We start from the raw sequence: 19,704 nt of genomic DNA on the forward strand, positions 1-19,704 counted from the left end.
GGTAAACTTGATGGAAGAAAGAGCTCATAGAAAGTGTCCTGAAAAATTGCTCTGAGTTACATGAATGAGGTGAAGGACATGAATTGGCCCAGGGAGAAAGGTGAGATCATGCTGAGGGAACAGACTCTCTGAGGCCATGAAGATACAAATGCATGAATTGTGCTTTCAGGAAGCAATATGCAGACTGCTCACTGCAGGGCAATAGCCAGAAACAAAGCTGATGTCATAGGGGTGAAAATTCAAGAGATTTCCCTTTATTATGCTATGCCCTGGCAATCCACTCTCAGTTCTTAAACACAAGAGGGAACATAATTAAAATTGCATTTGCTTTTACAATTTCTCCTACAACTCATGTAGGATACATATGGGCTTTTAAAGCATCAAGGAAAGTAAAGACAGAATTTCTTAGCAAAACATATTTGCTACCCAACAAGTGATTTTCAGGAGTGTGATGTAGCTTGCCTTACATCTTAGAGCCTTAATAGTCCAATGATGGGACCTGGAAGCAGATTTCACACAATTTTCAGAAATAAAGGCAACCAGCCCACTGCAGTTAAGCTAATAGCTCATTCCCATCATCCCTGGTTTTGTGCAGTGTACATACACGGGGCAGACGAGAGTGACAGATTCAAGTCAGGGGTGGGCAGTTAGAAAGCTCTCAACAATATGGATTAAATTGAGTTGAATTGAAGTTCACTTTCAGATAGCAATTGCTACTCCTGAGCAAGGGCTAATATGTTTGGTGAACTCTCATTGGTCCCTTCCATGATAAATCCACAAATGTTAACTGAATATCTCTCCACATTTTCTGAAGCATTCATCTTCTCTGTCTCTCTTTAACTCTCTTTTTAGTTCCAGAGACCTAATGACTTCTCACCCCCTTTCCGCTTTGGCACTGTGCCCAACGGCAGCACAGAGAGAAATATTCGCAATAACTATGCAGAAATGCATGCCTACATGGGGAAGTTCAACCAGAGAGGTGTCGATGATGCACTGCTCTCCCTGAAAACAGGGTAAGAACTGCTTCCAAGCTCAGAATCTTTGCTGTGTTGCTCACATTTCTTAAACATCCATGTAATAAGATGGACCGTCTTTGTTTGCCACACCAAGTTCAAGCAAAGAAGACTGCATTTGCATTTTGTGGGTCTCCAGGTTAAATTGATGGTATAATTCAGACCAGTGTATGGATATTCCACTGGTATGATTCACTTATATATATTTTCAACAATTTCTATTTTACTTGCATGAATGTAACAGTGAAATAAGAATGTAATAGATATAAAAGTCAAAGAGGAGAGTCAAGGCTAAAGTTCATGTGTTACACACAAAATAAAGACCTGCTGACCTGAAAGTGAAATTGATTTTGGTGTCTTATGGACAAGGGAGAAAGAAACAATGAAAAGGGTGAAAGCTTTTAGATAACAAACGGTAAGAATATGTTAATTGATCTCCAATTCCAACAAAATTGGCACTCTTTGATCCAGCTCTATAATCTAGGGTGGATTGTTCATTCAAAAGAACTCACAAACTGCAAATATGTTGGCTTACATAATCTCAGCCATGGCGGTTCCTTCCCTCAGAAGCCACAGCTGTGGAATAAGACAGACAGTTGAGCATGAGAGTTGTTGGAGTTAAGGTCTCATAGCTGATTTCCTGTGTTGTAGGATGACTGACAGCCCTTAGACCTTCTGGTGGCTTCTGTTCGGAATGAGCCTCCCAGAGGCGTGTTTACTTAAATACTGTTAGACTCTGTCTTATTGTTATAAAGCCACAGCAGACTTCAGAAGGTGGGATTTGAATTTGGGGGACAGATGACTCTGGGTTGTCTGGCCCCTGGTGCAATCACAGTTCTCAAGCCCTTCAGAGCTTTGACTTTCTGATAGACACACTTCTAAAGGATACTCACGGACCTTTGGAAAAAATGTGTTCTGCATTTTGTCATGCCAGAAAGGGCTTCTTTTTTCTTAAGGAGGGGTAAAGCTAACTGAACTGCACTTGAACAGTGCAGGTCATGATGCCTGGCTTTCTTTCTTGCAGACCTCTCTATTACCTATATGAATATATCTGAATTTCTTCTCCATTTATTGTGTTTAAATATTGACCTGTACCTTCCTGAACTTGCCCCTAGCCTTTCCCCACTCCCTGCCTACTTCTCCTTGCAAAGCACTGTACATACAAAGAGATTCTCATATGTTTGGGAACATGAGACATCTGAATTCTCCTGTATGTTGCATTGGCTGTGGTTTCACACATTCGCTGTTGACCTGAGCCTATAATGTCACCACCTCCAGCAACTGTCTCCTCTCCTTGTGCTGCAAAACAAAATACTAAAACCTTTCTGACCGCCAAAATAGCATTGCCCATCCAGTGCTCCTCGTCCACCTACGCTTATCCCCACTCTGGACTGTAATGAACTGAGAAATGAAAAATGTTATGTAAGTCTAACCCATGCTATTTGTTGCTATCATTGTGATGGTTCCTTTTCATTATTTCTGTTATTATTTTTATTGATTCCTTTTTACTCCTTCTCCTTTTCAGACACAGCTTATGAGTTGGCTCCGGGCCCAACTAGCATTCTCATCATTCCCAACAGGAGGGAAAAAACTCCTCCTTTCAATCTGAAATCACAAAGAACCACCTGGGAGTTAGGCTTTAGCTTCTGGCTGAGTTCCACCTTGAGCTCTGCTTTGAACCAATTCTCCCCATAGTCTGCTGGAGTCCTACTTCCTCCTCTTAATGGCCCCATAGGTAGTTTTGGACTCGAGTTCCTCCACTGGACTTGGTTTGTTTGCTCCTTTCTTGCACAGGAAACTGGATGCCTTCATCTACGATGCAGCCGTGCTGAACTACATGGCCGGTAGAGATGAGGGCTGCAAGCTGGTGACCATTGGCAGTGGGAAGGTCTTTGCCTCCACTGGTTATGGCATTGCCATCCAAAAAGACTCTGGATGGAAGCGCCAGGTGGACCTTGCTATCCTGCAGCTCTTCGGAGATGGTGAGTTAAAGAAAGGGAAAGTGTCTACTTGGCCTCTTCCTACAACCAGTCCAAAACATCAACTCTTCTTCCTTCCCCATCCCTCTAACCTCTGCATTTCCAGTAAAGCATTTCATAGTATGCTAGGACATTGGGTAGTATATGATAGCTTTCTAAAGCTTCGTAATGAGGTTGTTGTTATTGTTCAGTGGCTTAGTCATGTCCGACTCGTTGCAGTTCCATGGACTGCAGCGCACCAGGCTTCCTTCTCCTTCACTATCTCCCAGAGTTTTGCTCAAACTCATGTCCATTGAGTCGGTGATGGATGCCATCCAACCATCTCATCCTCTGTTGTCCCCTTCTCCTCCTGCCTTCAATCTGTCCCAGCATCAGGGTCTTTTCTAATGAGTCAGTTATTCACATCTGGTGGCCAAAGTATTGAAGCTTCAGCATCAGTCCTTCCAATGATTATTCAGGGTTGATATCCTATAGGATTAACTGGTTTGATCTCCTTGCAGTCCAAGGGACTCTTAAGAGTCTTCTCCAACACCGTAATTCAGAAACATCAATTCTTTGGCACTCAGCCTTCTTTAGGGTCCAGCTCTCACATCCATACATGACTACTGGAAAAAACCGTAGCTTTGACTATACAGACCCCTTGCTCTGGTCCCAGAGAAACGGCAAAGAAATCCATTCATGGCTATTTGCTCATCCTTCCCTCTGCTATTTTGCCTCTCCCAGTGGAAGAGATAGGAAGCAGGGCCAAGTCCTCAGAGACAGACACTGGAAGGTACTCACTCGCCAGAGTGATTCCTTGAAGAGACAACTTGCTTTGAGAAAACCTAATCTCTTTTTTTTATTTTGCTCACACCTTCCACATCCCACTTCACTTTATTGTCTAAAGGACCTCCTTCTCCTGTTAGTCTCACAGAAGCTAATCCTATTACAACGAGCAGCCTGACTGTACTTGGCCCCACAGGCCATCAACCCAGCAGTTCCCCCAGTTCTGTCTGCAGAATCTTTGCTGGTAAGGAGAAGACAACATAGCTGGATTGGCAGACTCCAGGTGAGGTCAGTTGTTCAGTTAGGAAAATCATCCAAGTTTGATCCAAGAAATGAGCAAAAAGTGATTTGATGAACATTGGAAAGAGGATGGGGTTCTAGGTGGAGGGTTCCAAGCCTTTTTAGTGTAAGAGCTTCTGTCACAGTAATGTAGCTGTCACTTCAAGGCAATAACAGGGCCTCTGTCCACAAGAAAGAGCAGCAGTAGAGACAATTTGCAAAAGTTACCGGAGCTTCATGGGCTTTCCGGGGGCTCAGACGGTAAAGAATCTGCCTGAAACATGGTAGACCCAGGTTCAATCCCTGGGTTGGGAAGATCTCCTGAAGAAGGGAAAGGTAACCCACTCCATTATTCTTGCCTGGAGAATTCCATGAACGTAGGAACTTGATGAGCTACAGTCCACGGGGTCGCAAAGAGTTGGACACGACTGAGTGACTAACACACACACACACACACACACACACCAGAGCTCCAGTCAGACTATGCAAACAGATTTCACGTTTTAAGCCAAACTGGCAATTTTCTTCATGAGATTTTCAGATTTTTGCTTCTCTAGAGTCAGATGCATTCTCAGGCTCATGGTTTCTTTTATTTTCCTCTTGCCTATGATTTCTACATTTCTAGTTCCTAGTATCCACTGAAGTGGATCAAGGTTGTTGTAACCTGGCATGACTTGAATTAATCAAAACTTCTCTAAGCAGCATTAAAAGGAGGCAGGTCCGAATTTGGTGGTCTCATTTTATTCCAGCTTCCTCCCTTTTCCTGTGAATATTTATGTTTCCAACAAGAGATCAGGAAGTCTGAGGGCCTCTAGGGAATCACTCAATCTCTCCACCGCTTTGTCTCTGTCTCTCCTCCCCCAACTCGATCTGCTCTGCACATTTTTGAGAGCAATTTTCTGAGTCGCTTCTTCCATTATGTTGTTCCTCGCTGTCTACAAAAAAAAATAAAACCCGTGCAAAGTGCTTAGTCTGATACTCAGGTGCTCAGCAATGTTTCATCAACCTTTTGTATTCAGCTTTTTTTTAACCAACTGTTATTGTTTTTGAATTGTTCTGCCAGCCTTTCCCAAATATGACTTGTGTTTTTCTCCTTCCTCCCCTTGATCATGCTATCTCTGATGCCTGGAGCCCCTTTTTGTACAATATCAATTAAAATTCACTCATTCACCATGCCCACCTCAAAATCCTACCTTCCTCGTGAAAACCCACTGGCCACCGCATCTACAAAATTACCCTGACTAATTCGGGAAGCTTTTGTTACATACAGCTTGTCATACTGATTGTTTATATACCCATTTACACTGGGTAGCTAGGGCTTACCTGACTCAGACCGTAAAGAATCTTGCTGCTATGTAGGACACCCAGGTTCTGCCTCTGGGTCGGGAAGATCCCCTGAAGGAGGGTATGGCTGCCCACTCCAGTATTCTTACTTGGAGAATTCCATGGACAGAGGAGCTACAGTCCATGGGGTCTCAAAGAGTCTGACACAACTAAGCAACTAAAACTTTCACACATTCATACAGGGCACAGAGGTAATATCTTCTATCTTTGTATCATCTCTGGTACCCACATTGTGTTTTCATTGACCACTTGTTGAATAACGTGATAAGTTTAACAGTATTAATAAAATTACTAACTTTCTCTCTTGGTTTTCTTTATGTCTCTTCCCCTCTCTCTCATGTTTTCCTTTCTTTTCCCAACACCCCTCTCTCTCCCTCTCTTCTCTCCTTCCTGCCCGGCCCCCAGGGGAGATGGAGGAGCTGGAAGCTCTGTGGCTCACAGGCATCTGCCACAATGAGAAGAACGAGGTCATGAGTAGCCAGCTGGACATCGACAACATGGCGGGTGTCTTCTACATGCTGGGGGCAGCCATGGCTCTCAGCCTCATCACCTTCATCTGTGAACACCTTTTCTATTGGCAGTTCCGGCACTGCTTTATGGGTGTCTGTTCTGGCAAGCCTGGCATGGTCTTCTCCATCAGCAGAGTAAGTGGTTTGATTTAGGTGCCTGGAACTTGGGAAAGGAAGTTTAGCCTAGTGCCATGCAAAGCAGAGAGTCCAGAGGGGCACTAACTCCAGCCTGAGGCTGTGAAAGCAAGAAGCCACATCATGTACATTTCCCCAGGGGGTAGGATGACATCATTTCAAGTGGCTCAGAGAACAGGTGAAGCTGTTTTTCCTTTAAGAAATAGCTTTCTGTGTGGGGTTTGGGCATTTGGTTCTTAAAAAGAACTGGCAGATCTATCAAAATGAAACATTTGGCCTTTCCCCAGGTGCCTTTCATCACTATCAGTTAATTCGCATAGGCTGGATTAATCATTTAATCCTTTTAAAAAATCACATTTCTGTATAAATCATGACATGTATCTCTCTTATTCTGACATGCAAATGTATATTGGTCGTTTCACCATCCCGCTTTATATTTTAACCATGTATGCATTTGGAGCATTCAGGAGGAGCTTAACAGAACTTTCAAAAATAAGTCCTGACCTGTTAAGAAATTTACATTCCAGAAACTTCCTTAATTGGAGCAAGAGTACCACTCAAGTCCTTCTTTATTTAGTTCTCTTCTACATGACTAGTCCAAAGTGAGATTTGGAGCACAGTGTTGAATATGAATAAAGGGTCACAGGGAAGAGGTTTTTTTTTTTTTTCTTTACTTAAAAAAGCAGACTTTTTGATTTTGTTAATAAAGTTATGAGATTCATTCACGAGAAGTGAACTCAGATGTCCTCTTAGAATAGAGGTCTAGGCTTCAGATGTAACCAACTTTGTCTCTAATGGGGTTATGTAAGAAAATGGAGTACTCATTAAATTGTCCCATCTTTTGATCATTTTCCTATAGTATTTTAGTTCTAGAGAAAAATGTCCTCTCTGGCTGTGAGCTGCTTCAGGCCATTCAGTTACCTGGAAACAGGAGGCTGGGACTTGTGGTCCCTAAGCCACCTTTTTGTACCTCGTGGCGCTTCCCAAGACCCCAGACAGGGGGCTGGCCACAGCACAGGAAGCGTGTAGTAGAAATCCTATTTGTCGCCCCTCGACATAATCAATGGCTCTGAAGAGGACAAGTGCATTTTCTCCTGGCCGTAATCAAGAAGGGTCAGAAAGGAGAAGAAAGCAGGGGAACTCTCTGTTTTTTTTTAATGGGAGTATAATTGCTTTACAGTGTTGTGTTAGTTTCTGCTGTACAATGAAGTGAATCAGCTGTATGTACACATATATCCCCTCCCTCTTGAACCTCCCTCCCATCCCCACCCCTATCTCACTCCTCTCGGTCATCACAGAGCACTGAGCTGAGCTCCCTATGCTATACAGAAGCTTCCTACTAGCTACTTTACACATGGTAGTGTACATATCTTCTCTTCTGCGCTCAGTTATGTCTGACTCTTAGCAGCCCTATGGACTATAGCTCGCCAGGCTCCTCGTCCATGGGATTTTTCAGGCAAGCATACTGGAGTGGGTTGCTATTTCCTACTCGAGGAATCTTTCCGACCTAGGGATTGAAGCCGCATCTCTTGCATCTCCTGTATTGGCAGGCAGATTCTTTACCAGTGTGCCACCTGGGAAGCCCCTATTGTGTGTGTTTGTACATATATATTAATCTCCCAATTTTCTTGTAGATCTCTTATCTTGTGGCTGCCTCCAGGGCAGGGATGCTCATCTCATGCAAACCATCCTTCTTTCCCATCTAGCTGCCACTCTACCTTTGAATCTTCTCTCCTCTCATCCTCCTCCCTCAATAGGGACAGCCCCTTTCCAAATGAATTCCCCTTGTTTTAAAGACACTATTCAAACAACCTCTTCTGCAAAGACCTTCCCTTGCCAGGTGGAAAAGTTCCAAACATGTCCACCTTTCAAGGCAGGGAACTAGAGATTGGCAGGAGGTTGGCCTGACTTTAGACTTGAGCCCAAGCCTCTCCTTCTCCCAGACGGTGCTTTTTAGGGCTCTACACAAGAAGCTGCACACAGGGAATTCTCAATCAATACTAATGTTAAGATACTAGTTATTTATGATCACAGTGAGTGAGAAACTTGAAGGAAAAAAACAGGACCTAAAGAGAATAAAGGAGAGCATTCAACAAGGGGATTCTTTTTAAATTCATTTTATTGAAGTATAGTTGATTTCCAATATAAAATTTCACTGTACAGCAAAGTGATTCAATTATACATGTATATACATTCTTTTTCATATCTGTTTTACATTATGGCTATTTACAAGATATTTCATTTACAGGATATTGAATATGGTTCTGTGCTATACAGTAGGACTTTGTTGTTTATCCATGTTATATATACTAGTTTGCCTCTACCAACCCCAAACTCCCACCCCACCCCTCCTCGACTACTCCTCTCCAGCAAGGGGATTCATGATTGCTATTTAGTCCTTAATATCTGTCCCAGGTCCTCCCTCCCACGGTGTAAGGCACAGCAGCAGAAATATCCTTCTTTGACCTCAAAGCTGCCTAATTGTCCTGTTGAATTTGGTTCATGCTTGGCTCAGGGAGAGAATTGCTCAGCTGTGATCTGATGATCAAAATCCTAAAAGCTGCTCAAAATTTGTCAGAGCTGGTAAAGAGTGGCAATTGTGAGCGCCTGGGCTCCCCAGTCTTTACTGCCAGCCAGGGGTGACCAGCCAGGGCAGAACAGCCCCAACATCTGTAAAGCATTGCTGTTGATTTCCAGAAGGCTGACAGTGTTGTTTGCTATCAGTTGATATCATGGCCTCATTTCTGTGAGGCAAAAACCTAGTGTAGAAAGAAAAATCAGTACAAATCAGTTGCGGAGTGAGGCATGAATCTCCTGAATGTCTTGTGATTCCAGACCATTTGCTTAGATCACTTGGTGTATGCAGTGAGGCCCCTTTTGGAGAGCCAAGCCTATCTAATCAGACCCCCAGCTCATGTTGCATTCTAAGTTGCTTCAGTCATGTCCGACTCTTTGTGACTCTATGAATAGTAGCCTGCCAGGCTCCTCTGTCCATGGGATTCTCCAGGCAGGAATAATGGAGAAGGTTGCCATTTCCTTCTCCAGGGGATCTTCCTGACCCAGGGATGGAACCCTTGTCTCTTGCATCTCCTGCAGTGGGAGGTAGGGTCTTTACCACTAGCCCCACGGGGAAAGCCCTAGGGTTCATGATGAGACTTGCTAAATGCTGGTGAATAAGGCAAGCAAATGGCAACCCACTACAGTGGGTTCTTGCCTGGAAAATCCCATGAACAGAGGATCCTGGCAGGCTACAGTCCATGGGGTCCCAAAGAGTCAAACACGACTGAAGGACTGAGCACAGCACAGCACAAGGCAGGCAAGCTTCTAGACACAGGTTTCTATGAGTCTATAAGACCATCTGTTTCATGTTTTCCTGGACTTATCTCAACCATTTACGCAGTTAGCAGGGGTAGGGATCCACTTGAGGGTCCCTTCCAGCCTCACGAGAGACCTAACCCGTCTCATCCTCTCTGCAGGGTATCTACAGCTGCATCCATGGCGTGGCCATTGAGGAGCGCCAATCCGTGATGAACTCCCCCACCGCCACCATGAACAACACGCACTCCAATATCCTGCGTCTGCTGCGCACGGCCAAGAACATGGCCAACCTGTCGGGTGTGAATGGCTCACCGCAGAGCGCCCTGGACTTCATCCGCCGCGAGTCGTCTGTCTATGACATCTCCGAGCACCGCCGCAGCTTCACGCACTCCGACTGCAAGTCCTACAACAACCCGCCCTGCGAGGAGAACCTGTTCAGTGACTACATCAGTGAGGTGGAAAGGACTTTCGGGAACCTGCAGCTCAAGGACAGCAACGTGTACCAGGACCACTACCACCACCACCACCGGCCCCACAGCATCGGCAGCGCCAGCTCCATAGATGGGCTCTACGACTGTGACAACCCGCCCTTCACCACGCAGCCCCGGGCCCTGGGCAAGAAGCCCCTGGACATTGGCCTCCCCTCGTCCAAGCACAGCCAGCTCGGTGACCTGTACGGCAAGTTCTCTTTCAAGAGTGACCGCTATGGCGGCCACGACGACCTGATCCGCTCCGACGTGTCGGACATCTCCACCCACACGGTCACCTACGGCAACATCGAGGGCAATGCGGCCAAGAGACGGAAGCAGCAGTACAAGGACAGCCTGAAGAAGCGTCCAGCCTCGGCCAAGTCCCGCCGCGAGTTCGACGAGATAGAGCTGGCCTACCGCCGCCGGCCGCCCCGCTCCCCAGACCACAAGCGCTACTTTCGGGACAAGGACGGGCTACGGGACTTCTACCTGGACCAGTTCCGTGCCAAGGAGACCTCGCCGCACTGGGAGCACGTGGACCTGACTGACCTCTATAAGGAGCGCGGCGAGGATTTCAAGCGCGACTCGGTGGGTGGCGGAGGGCCCTGTACCAACCGAGCTCATCACCTTAAGCACGGCACGGGCGACAAGCACGGCGGGGGGGTCGTCGGTGGGGTCCCGGCCCCCTGGGAGAAGAACCTGACCAACGTGGACTGGGAGGAGCGCCCTGGGGGCAACTTCTGCCGCAGCTGCCCATCCAAGCTGCACAACTACTCGACGACGACGGCAGCAACGGCAGTGGTGGCTGGCCAGAACTCAGGCAGGCCGGCCTGCATCCGCTGCGAGGCGTGCAAGAAGGCCGGCAACCTGTATGACATCAGCGAGGACAACTCGCTGCAGGAGTTGGATCAGCCGGCCGCCCCGGTGGCGGCCGTGACGTCCGCCTCGTCTAAGTACCCGCAGAGCCCCACCAACTCCAAGGCGCAGAAGAAGCCCCGGAACAAGCTGCGGCGCCAACACTCCTACGACACGTTCGTGGACCTGCAGAAAGAAGAGGCCGCCCTGGCCCCGCGCAGCGTGAGCCTCAAGGACAAGGGCCGCTTCCTGGACGGCAGCCCCTACGCGCACATGTTCGAGATGCCGGCGGGCGAGAGCGCTTTCAGTGGCAGCAACGACGGCAAGGCGGCGGCGCCGGCCGCAGGACATCACCACCATGGCAATCCCGGCGGCGGCGGTGGCTACATGCTCAGCAAGTCACTCTACCCCGACCGGGTCACGCAGAACCCTTTCATCCCCACTTTCGGGGACGACCAGTGCTTGCTCCACGGCAGCAAATCCTACTTCTTCAGGCAGCCCACAGTGGCTGGTGCGCCGAAGGCCAGGCCGGACTTCCGGGCCCTTGTGAGCAACAAGCCGGTGGTCTCGGCCCTGCATGGGGCTGTGCCGGGCCGCTTCCAGAAAGACATCTGTATAGGGAACCAGTCCAACCCCTGTGTGCCTAACAACAAAAACCCCAGGGCTTTCAATGGCTCCAGCAATGGGCATGTGTATGAGAAACTGTCTAGTATTGAGTCTGATGTCTGAGTGAGGGAAGAGAGAGGCCAAAGGTGCGTCCGGGAGGGTCTGGCTGTGGGCGTGTGGCACGCATGTCACAGAGGGCGAACGGGGGGTAAGGGGGTGAACTTGGTTCCCATTTGCTCCTTTCTTGTCGTTTTCATTTATTTTTGGGATCCTGGAGTTCTGATTCCTTCTGAGGGTGAGCCTGGTGACCAGCACCATCTCTGCTCCCTTTCCAGCACCCTCTTCCTACTTCCTCCTCCTTCTGTCTGTCCATCCTGTCCCCTTTCCCAGTTCCCGCGAGAGGATACGGTAGGCTGCCGTTCCCAGTTCCGGAGAGTGGATACGTGGGCTGGCTCGTTCCGCTGGAGCTGAGAAGGCAGTGGCCGCAGGGCATCTTGCTCCTGGTGTGGAAGGACTCTTTGCCACCCGGTTGGAGTGAAGCCAAGGAGAAGCAGGAGGAGGCCACGGAGAAAGCAGGATACCTCTTGCTGAACTGATCTGTATGTGTAGGTGAGGAAGCAAAAGCATTCCCATAAGATCTATTAGCATACTGCCTGTGAATGAAAAAAGGCTTTTGCTAAATTCTTGTTGCTTAGATGGCATGTGTTTGGGGATCAGGCACCAAGCAGAGGGTGGGAAGCCTTGTGTGTTTATATATAAGCCAAAAAATAGTTTTCTCCAATTCCGTGGGACTTACTGATGGTGAACTGGAGTGAAGTCATTGACAGATGATGAAAGAATATTAGAGCAGTGTTTTGTGGTACATTAGAGGCAAAGAAGGAGGGACTGCCTGTGCATGTGTGTCTGTATACACTTGCACACCTATTGTCTATACACACCTGTTGTCAGGGGCCTATTTGTGTAGAAGGCAACCTTGACCCCATAAAGCTGTTTCTTCAGTATCCCTAAGCAACAGGCTTTTTTTGGCTTGTGTACAAACAAAGATGGTCCTATGTTATCTGAATTATGGCTCTCTCTCCCCCTACACCCTTCCTGAATAAGGAGAATGGAAGTTCTTGATGAGAAGTTTCTGTGGCCTAGACAAAACATGTGGGTGAACATTTCTACAAGAGCAACATATACAAAAATAATTCCTTCATGGTTGCCAGTACTTTCAATCAGTCTTGGCCAAGAACTTTCCAGGAAGGCTAAAAGGACATAGAAGCAGCCAGGATTCTTTTGCATATAACCGAGGGCAGAAGAGTGGACAAAGCTCATTTGAGCTTTTGAGACCCTCAGCTGGCCAGTTTGTGGGAAGGAGCTAAAGGAACGCTTTGAAGGGCAAGGGGCATCGTTTATGATAGGGTAAGTGAGAGAGGGGGATGTTTTCAATGCTTTGATCCCTTCTTACTTAACCTGGAGCTAGGAGAGCAGGCTTGTTACTCCCTGAATTGGCCACAAGTGATATGGAACAGACAGTGCAGAGCTTTGAGCTTGCCCCTCAAGTACAGCTCAGGAGACAGGAGAAGGAAGAGAAGAGATTTGAAAGAGGGGACGGGAGGCGGAGAGGGACTCCCCTGCTACCTCGTTGGGTCTGGCTCCCAGAGAATGTGACATTGAGCCCAGTGTGGACACTCTGTAGAAGCCCCTCCTCCTTCCTGCAGCACCTCCTTCATCTCCCAGATTGTACTATTCAAGAATAAAAAAATTATGTGTGTGTGTGTATATATATATATATATATATATACACACACATATAAAACTCCAGGGATGAGGGTACTGGCAGACAGGAAGCCCCCTTCACTCAAAGTTGGAAACTTAAGAAAGAAAACGAATACTTGTCACTGCCAGCCCCGAAACTTGGGGTAGACGTGTTCCGGGGGTCAGGTCCACTCTTCTGCCATCCTCCCCGCTCCCCAGGTGGCAGCCAAAGAGCCGAGTCATTTTGGAAGCTTGGCCACAGGATCTCCATGTTACACACAGGACACATAAACCAGAAAGGTGCTCATCCTCCTTTGAAGGAAGCTGCCATGTCTCTTCGAGAAATCCCACCCACCCCGACTCACGCCCCTTCCTCACCTCCCCACCAGCTCCTTACTGCGACCCCCACCCTCCTTGATTTTTACCTCAGTGTCTTTCATTTTCAAGCCAACCGAAGGCCTTGTAAAGCTTTGTTTCCTTTCTAAAATGAACCTGGGGGCAAGGGGCTGAACCTCTCACAGATTTGGAGAGAGGAGCGCGGAGTGCTTTACCTTAGATTCAAGGAAAGACTTGAGCGAGAGGACAGAGGGCGTGAGGTGTCTCCAGGAGGAAGAAGGCGAAGGGCCATCAAACATTCTTCACCCTGACTGGATCCCAGGTCAGGGGCTCCTCCCTCACTCTTCCTCTTACCTCACCCCTTTCAAATAAAAACCAAACCAACAATAGCGAACAGCAATCTAGAACAAAGGGGGCTCTGTCGTCTCCGCTGGTGATAGAAATCAAGATGGTGTTTATTTCATATGTAAATATTTTGTTTTCTAATTCATTTTGTATAGATAAAGTGTTCTCTTGTGAGTATTCAGGGTGTTGGCTGGAGGGAGCGGGGTGGGGATGGGAATGAAGGGGGAAGTGTTTTGTTAATGGATTTCATTTTCTGTTTCGGGGGGGAGTTTTGTACGGCTTTGGCTGCAGGGTGTCTGGAGAACAGTGAGCGGAAATGGAGGCCACAGTGGTGAGGAAGCTGGGGAAGGGCTGTGGGTCTTGGCCGCCCACCTCACCAGTCTTCTCATTGGCCTGTGAGAGGTAGTCATAGACCGCGGGTATGACTGGGCTTGGCTTGGGTCCAGTTTGGCTTCAGGCAAACCCCAGGCCCAGCTTCTGTCTTCCAGGTGGACCACAGATCACCAGCATCCATGCCAGATCAAGCTGGTGGCGCCATATATCTCCTGTGGGCACCTAGGGTAGGAAAGATTCCCCAAAGGGCTTAAACCAGAATTGAGGTCAAATCAATCTCTCCTTCTTGATGTGGCTAAGAGATTTCAGGAAGCTCCATCTTGAGAAATCTCCCCGCAGCTCAGTCTTTTCTCCCTAGTACCTGGGCTCCAGCCTTCTTCCTGCCCACTTCCTTCCTCCTGAGAAATCACCACCACAGGCACACCTGGAAAATTCCCATGAAGTCTCCTTCCTGGAAACATGTGATATCTGGTTATAGGAGGGTAACTCTGGATCTGTGTCTTACAAATTTGCATACTTTTCTGGAAAAGATTACCAGATCTGCTCCAAACTCAGTGGCCAGGAGATTCTCTTAGAAAGGTTACAAAGTTGGTTTTAGAGGTGGAAGGGTGAGTCCAGGAAGGACGGTGCCTGTAGTGACTTTATATCTGCCTTGTCCTCACTTCCGCCATCAAGAAAGTGCTGTTTGTCTCAAGCCAGGTGTTCAGAACCTGGGACCTGGGGTTAACCAGACGAGTAGAATTTCTTTCACTGGACTGTTGTCTCTGTGAAGGGTGGCAGCCTTCTCTCTCTTTGTACTGAAGGATGAAATTTCCAAATCCATTTCACTGGGATATTACATTACATTTCTGTCCAATTGTCCCATCATCAAAAACTGTTGGCTGGTTAATTTCATTTCTCTAAAACCCTCTTTGGCCCCAATTGGTCACTTCTCTTCAACTGGATGTTTAAATTGAGCCCAAATAAGATATTGACAGCCTGCCCAAGAAATCTTACAGAAAGGAAGGCTGAGCAATGCCAAGTTCTAGATGTTACTTCCTTCCAAATCCATGAGGATGAATTCCGCTATCAGCCCCATCTCTTCCACACATGGGTCTGGACAAAGACTCAATCTATTCAAACTGTGAGATTCCACAGACACCCTCAAGAGGGCTAATGGTTCCAAGTTTCTTCAGAATCCGTGCTTTCTCTCGTGTCCTCCATCATTCCCTTCCACTGTGGAAGTGAGTTGGTAGGTGTTGTCCTATATCCCTCCTCTCGGTGGCCATGCTGAAATTTCAGCGTTTCTACCGACTTCAGATAATCTGACCCTTGAATTTGCCTGAAGTGTGCACACCCTTCAGAGTGACGCATGTACAGTGGATCTTGTAATTTCAAAATATATCACTGTGTATCTTCAGCCAGAATGCGGGAAACATCCTTGATGTGGGTTTCCCCTGTACTGGCCACAGCCATGTTGTATTGAGGGAGAGAAAAATTCCCAAATGATTCCATTAAATGTTGGTGGTGTCAGTAGTGCCAAAACGCATGTGTAATGTGATACAAATAGGAGTCGTCTAGAAAATTAAGGGAATATCACCCACCCAGTCTTCCGTGGCCATCAGAGAGTCTCCCATGGGTGAATTCTCTGCATGGGAGGTGAAGACACTGTGTTGCCAAAACGCAGCGTGCTGGTCACCTGCACATCTCATTTAAGAGCTAGGGTTTCTTTATTTTTGTTTTTAATTTAATTTGTTTGTTCTTTGCTTAGTTCAGGATTTAGGCACAGAATAACCAGATTGTTTGGGCAATAGCCTTTGGAAAAAAGCTATTCCGGAACTCACTTTATTCTTTTAATTTCCATCTCTTAAAAAAAAAAAAGCCCCGTCTGTTTGACACTCTGTGTGTGTCTGGTGTGTTAAGAATGATTCAGATGTGTGCATAAATGATGCAGCTGCAGTGCTATTGATGAATGCATTAGGGATTTCTAGGTATGTGGCCATACCTTCTATGCTGTCTGAACCCAAAGCCATATAAGAAATGTGTGCTCAGTAGATTGCCAAATACTGGTTGAGCGTTTAATTCTTCACTTGAGTGTCAAGAGACTCTCCTCCTTGTCTAAGGAACTCTGTGGATGAGAAGCAGCTCAGGGTAGGCAGTTACACTGGAATGGGTCTGGCCTTACAAATGGCATATGGCCCATGGTGTGACTTCAGGGGTCCTGAGAAGACCTTTCCTTTTTATTCCTCAGCCTCACTCCAACTACTGTCTTCCCACACAGAGTTATCCCTTTAGCCCTGAGCTGCTCATCTGGCATTTAAGTGAAAGTCATCCCAGGAAGGGTGCCATATTAAGCCATATTAGACATTTAGATATTGAAACACCTAGCTTACATTAGGGTTCTCATTTCCTTTCCTGGGAATAAAGTGATGGTAGAGGAGAAGAGGGAGAGGGTAAAGAACGCTGAGAGTTACAGAGTAGGGAGGAAAGAGATTCCAGAGTGTAAAGACACATAAACCATCTCATCTTTCTCTCGCTTTTAAGGCTCATGTGACACAAAAATAAGACTCCCAGTTGGGAATCATTTCCAATAAGCTGTCGCATGGGTGTGTAGTTCATAAATTTCTAACATTGATACCGGGTAGGACAGGCCAAGGGCTTTGACTCCTTTTGTAAGCAGTGGAAGACTGATGTTTCTCCTTTATTACAGGTTACTGAGTAGACAGCTGGAAAGATCAAATTATGATAGCAAAACGTTACTGTAGTGACAGTAACTTCCATCTTCTGTCCCAGTTCAATTAATTTTCCCATGTAACCAGGTTGTTTTGGATTCTCCACTTTCTACCTCCATAGAGGGGTGATCCCAACACACACTAACTGATAAGGAGTTCCAGGACAAGATACAGTTTAACCAGTGGGCAGTTCTTTCTTTAGACCTACCAGGTGTTTCGGACATCACTAAAACGTAGATTCGTCAGTCTGAGAACTTCTAATAATATTCTAGGTCTAGGGTTTCATTCTAGTTTGGAGGTTCCAGTATTATGTAAAATCCCAGGATGTCTGCATATATCCCCTCTTCAGCCCATTCCAACCACACTGAGTTAATCACACAGGGGCCCAATGGGTACTATGACCTGGGTGCTCTCGTGACAAAGAATACCCCCAAGAACCTTAAATGAAAAGCAGTGCTCTTTCCATGCTTTGGAGAGATTAGTTTGGGGCCTCTAATTTACAATGCTGAAGCCAGGAAAGAGAATTTTGCCCAAAGGGTGATGGATTAGGCTAGCAGTCCTGAGCCTAAGTGGGCAGAATTAGGAGTCATCCATGTTTCTCTGCCAGTCTGTGCATTTGCATCTATCTTTGAGCTCATCACAGTGAGTTTCTGGTTCTGTTCTGTGCTTTACAATAGAATTGCTGGTGTGGTTATGAGGGTGAGGACTCCTGATGAGAACTGAAGGTAGAAAGCCGAGCAAACGAGTAGAATTCCCCAGAGCCTTGGGACTCATGTGTAGAATTTGTGCTTTGGCAAAAGTGAAAGAAATGGAGCTCACTGCGAGGATTAAGGGTACAATTAAAAAGCACAACACCAAGTCCATTACAAATCTGTTACTTGAAAGATTTGGTCTCTGCAGTTTAAACCTCAACTCTCTTTTTTGTAATTATTTTAGCATTGTGATTTACAGGGTGGAGTAGATTCCAATACTACACAGGAGAAAAAAAAAATAAAAGTTCTGGTTAAATGTGTTAGTGCAATTAAACCAGTGTCTACTGAATGCCTATTATGCCCCTGGGCTGGTACTGTGAAGAATAGAAAAGAGTTTAAAATGGAGTATATTATACTCATATATAATATGTGAACAGAAAAGCATACAGTATTTGAATGTATGCACTATGTATGTATAAATAGGTGTGCATAAATGGGTAGATTTATACATGCAAGTTTAATTTTTTCTGGCTTCAAGGTATGAGTCAAATATATTATGCATTATATTGTCTTAAAAACACTGCAGAGATCCAGCTCTCCCCATAGTGGCCACGCCCAAATCCTTCTTTCAGAATTATTCTGCCTCCCAGTGCTTAAACTCTGAAAATTTCCTCTCTGCCCACTACCTGGCCTTTTCTATAATCCTGTCTGCCTTTCTTCGAGGTCCCTCTGTTGTTCTGGTCCATAAACCCCTCTGATTTCATTTACCTCTCTCCTTGATCTCACCCTGCATTCACCCATATCAACAACACCCGCCCCAGCAATGTCTCTTCCTCTCACCTTCTCACCACACCTACTTTGTTTTTAACTCTGTATCCCATTCTCCCAACATCCATTCCATCTCCAAGAACAGAAGGTCAAAATCTGTGCCAGAGTACACAGCTCAGATCCATTTAATTGCACCTAACCCCTACCCAGCTCAGACGTCTTTTTTTATTTTCCAATCTTGACTCCCCATCACATCTCCTAAGTATTTGTTAAATTTGTTTTTATTTTCTTTTTCACCTCATCTCTTCCTACTGTATTACTAACAAAGGTACCAGATTTTACACATTTCTTACATGATCTCGCCTGTCTACCTTTAAATTTCTCCTGTGCTTCATTCGTCTTTACCACCCTCCCTCCCAACTCAGTGCCCCTCTTCCCGGTACTGCTACTCACCCTTTGATCTATTCTGTGGCACCCCAGCCAATAGCAGTTCTTTCTGTTGCATCTTTAATCTTTTCCACACACCGGCCTACAACCGTCTCTAAAAACAATCAATCCTACCATCATCTCCAAAAGCAAATCCTGCAACAGTCTCTAAAACCAAAACTTCTGTCAATAGTTAGATCCTTGAATTCCTATCCTATCTCCAATTTTTTCACTTAAAAGCTTCTCAGCAGGGTCATCTTTCTTTCTTCATTTCCTCCCTTAATGCTTGTGATTTAACTTTAAAACCGGGCTTCATTCTGTCACTCCACTTAAATTACTGTGGCAACCTTCCAATGAATGTCTTAGACTTCTTGTTACAAAATCTAATAATTTTGTGTTTGTTTGTTTTATTTCTGCTCCTCAGTCTCATGAATACTACCCTAAATTTACTGCTTGGTAGCAGCACATTCTGTAGTCTTTTTTTTTTTTTATTCTTTAATTGAAGGATAATTGCTTTACAGAATTTTGTTGTTTTCTGTCAAACCTCCACATGAATCAGCCATAGGTATACATATATCCCCTCCATCTTGAACCTCCTTTCCATATCGCTCCCCATCCCACCCCTCTAGGTTGATACAAAGACCCTGTTTGAGTTTCCTGAGACATACAGCAAATTCCCATTGGCTATCTATTTTACATATGGTAATGTAAGTTTCTATGTTACTCTCTCCGTACATCTCACCTTCTCCACCCCTCTCCCCATATCCATAAATCTGTTCTCTATGTCTGTTTCTCCATTGCTTCCCTGTAAATAAATTCTTCAGTACTATCTTTCTAGATCCCGTATATATGCATTAGTATGTGATATTTATCTTTGTCTTTCTGACTTTCACACTCTGTATAATAGGCTCTAGTTTCATCCACCTCATTAGAACTGACTCAAATGTGTTCCTTTTTATGGCTAATATTCTATTGTGTATATGTACCACAACTTCTTTATCCATTCATCTGTTGATGGACATCTAGGTTGCTTCCATGTTCTAGCTATTATAAATCATAGCAGTATGTTCTGATTTTCAT

At 45.8% G+C, this 19,704-nt stretch overlaps 1 protein-coding gene across 1 annotated transcript in view; it reads left to right on the plus strand.

Moving 5' to 3' along the window:
- The window catches only part of GRIN2B (glutamate ionotropic receptor NMDA type subunit 2B), a 436,266-nt gene extending 423,992 nt beyond the window's left edge, over positions 1 to 12,274 (plus strand). The window contains exons 10-13 of the mRNA XM_086404097.1: positions 853 to 1,013; positions 2,808 to 2,995; positions 5,786 to 6,024; positions 9,501 to 12,274. Coding sequence (XP_086260223.1) covers positions 853 to 1,013; positions 2,808 to 2,995; positions 5,786 to 6,024; positions 9,501 to 11,396 — 2,484 coding nt within the window. The 3' untranslated portion in view covers positions 11,397 to 12,274. The remainder of the gene's footprint in view (positions 1 to 852; positions 1,014 to 2,807; positions 2,996 to 5,785; positions 6,025 to 9,500) is intronic.
- The last annotated feature ends 7,430 nt before the right edge of the window (positions 12,275 to 19,704 follow it).

The sequence above is a fragment of the Bos grunniens genome, chromosome 5 (genome assembly GCF_055505025.1).
Source record: "Bos grunniens cultivar Pamir isolate PY7600 chromosome 5, Bosgru_T2T1.0, whole genome shotgun sequence".
Lineage (NCBI taxonomy): Eukaryota > Metazoa > Chordata > Mammalia > Artiodactyla > Bovidae > Bos > Bos grunniens.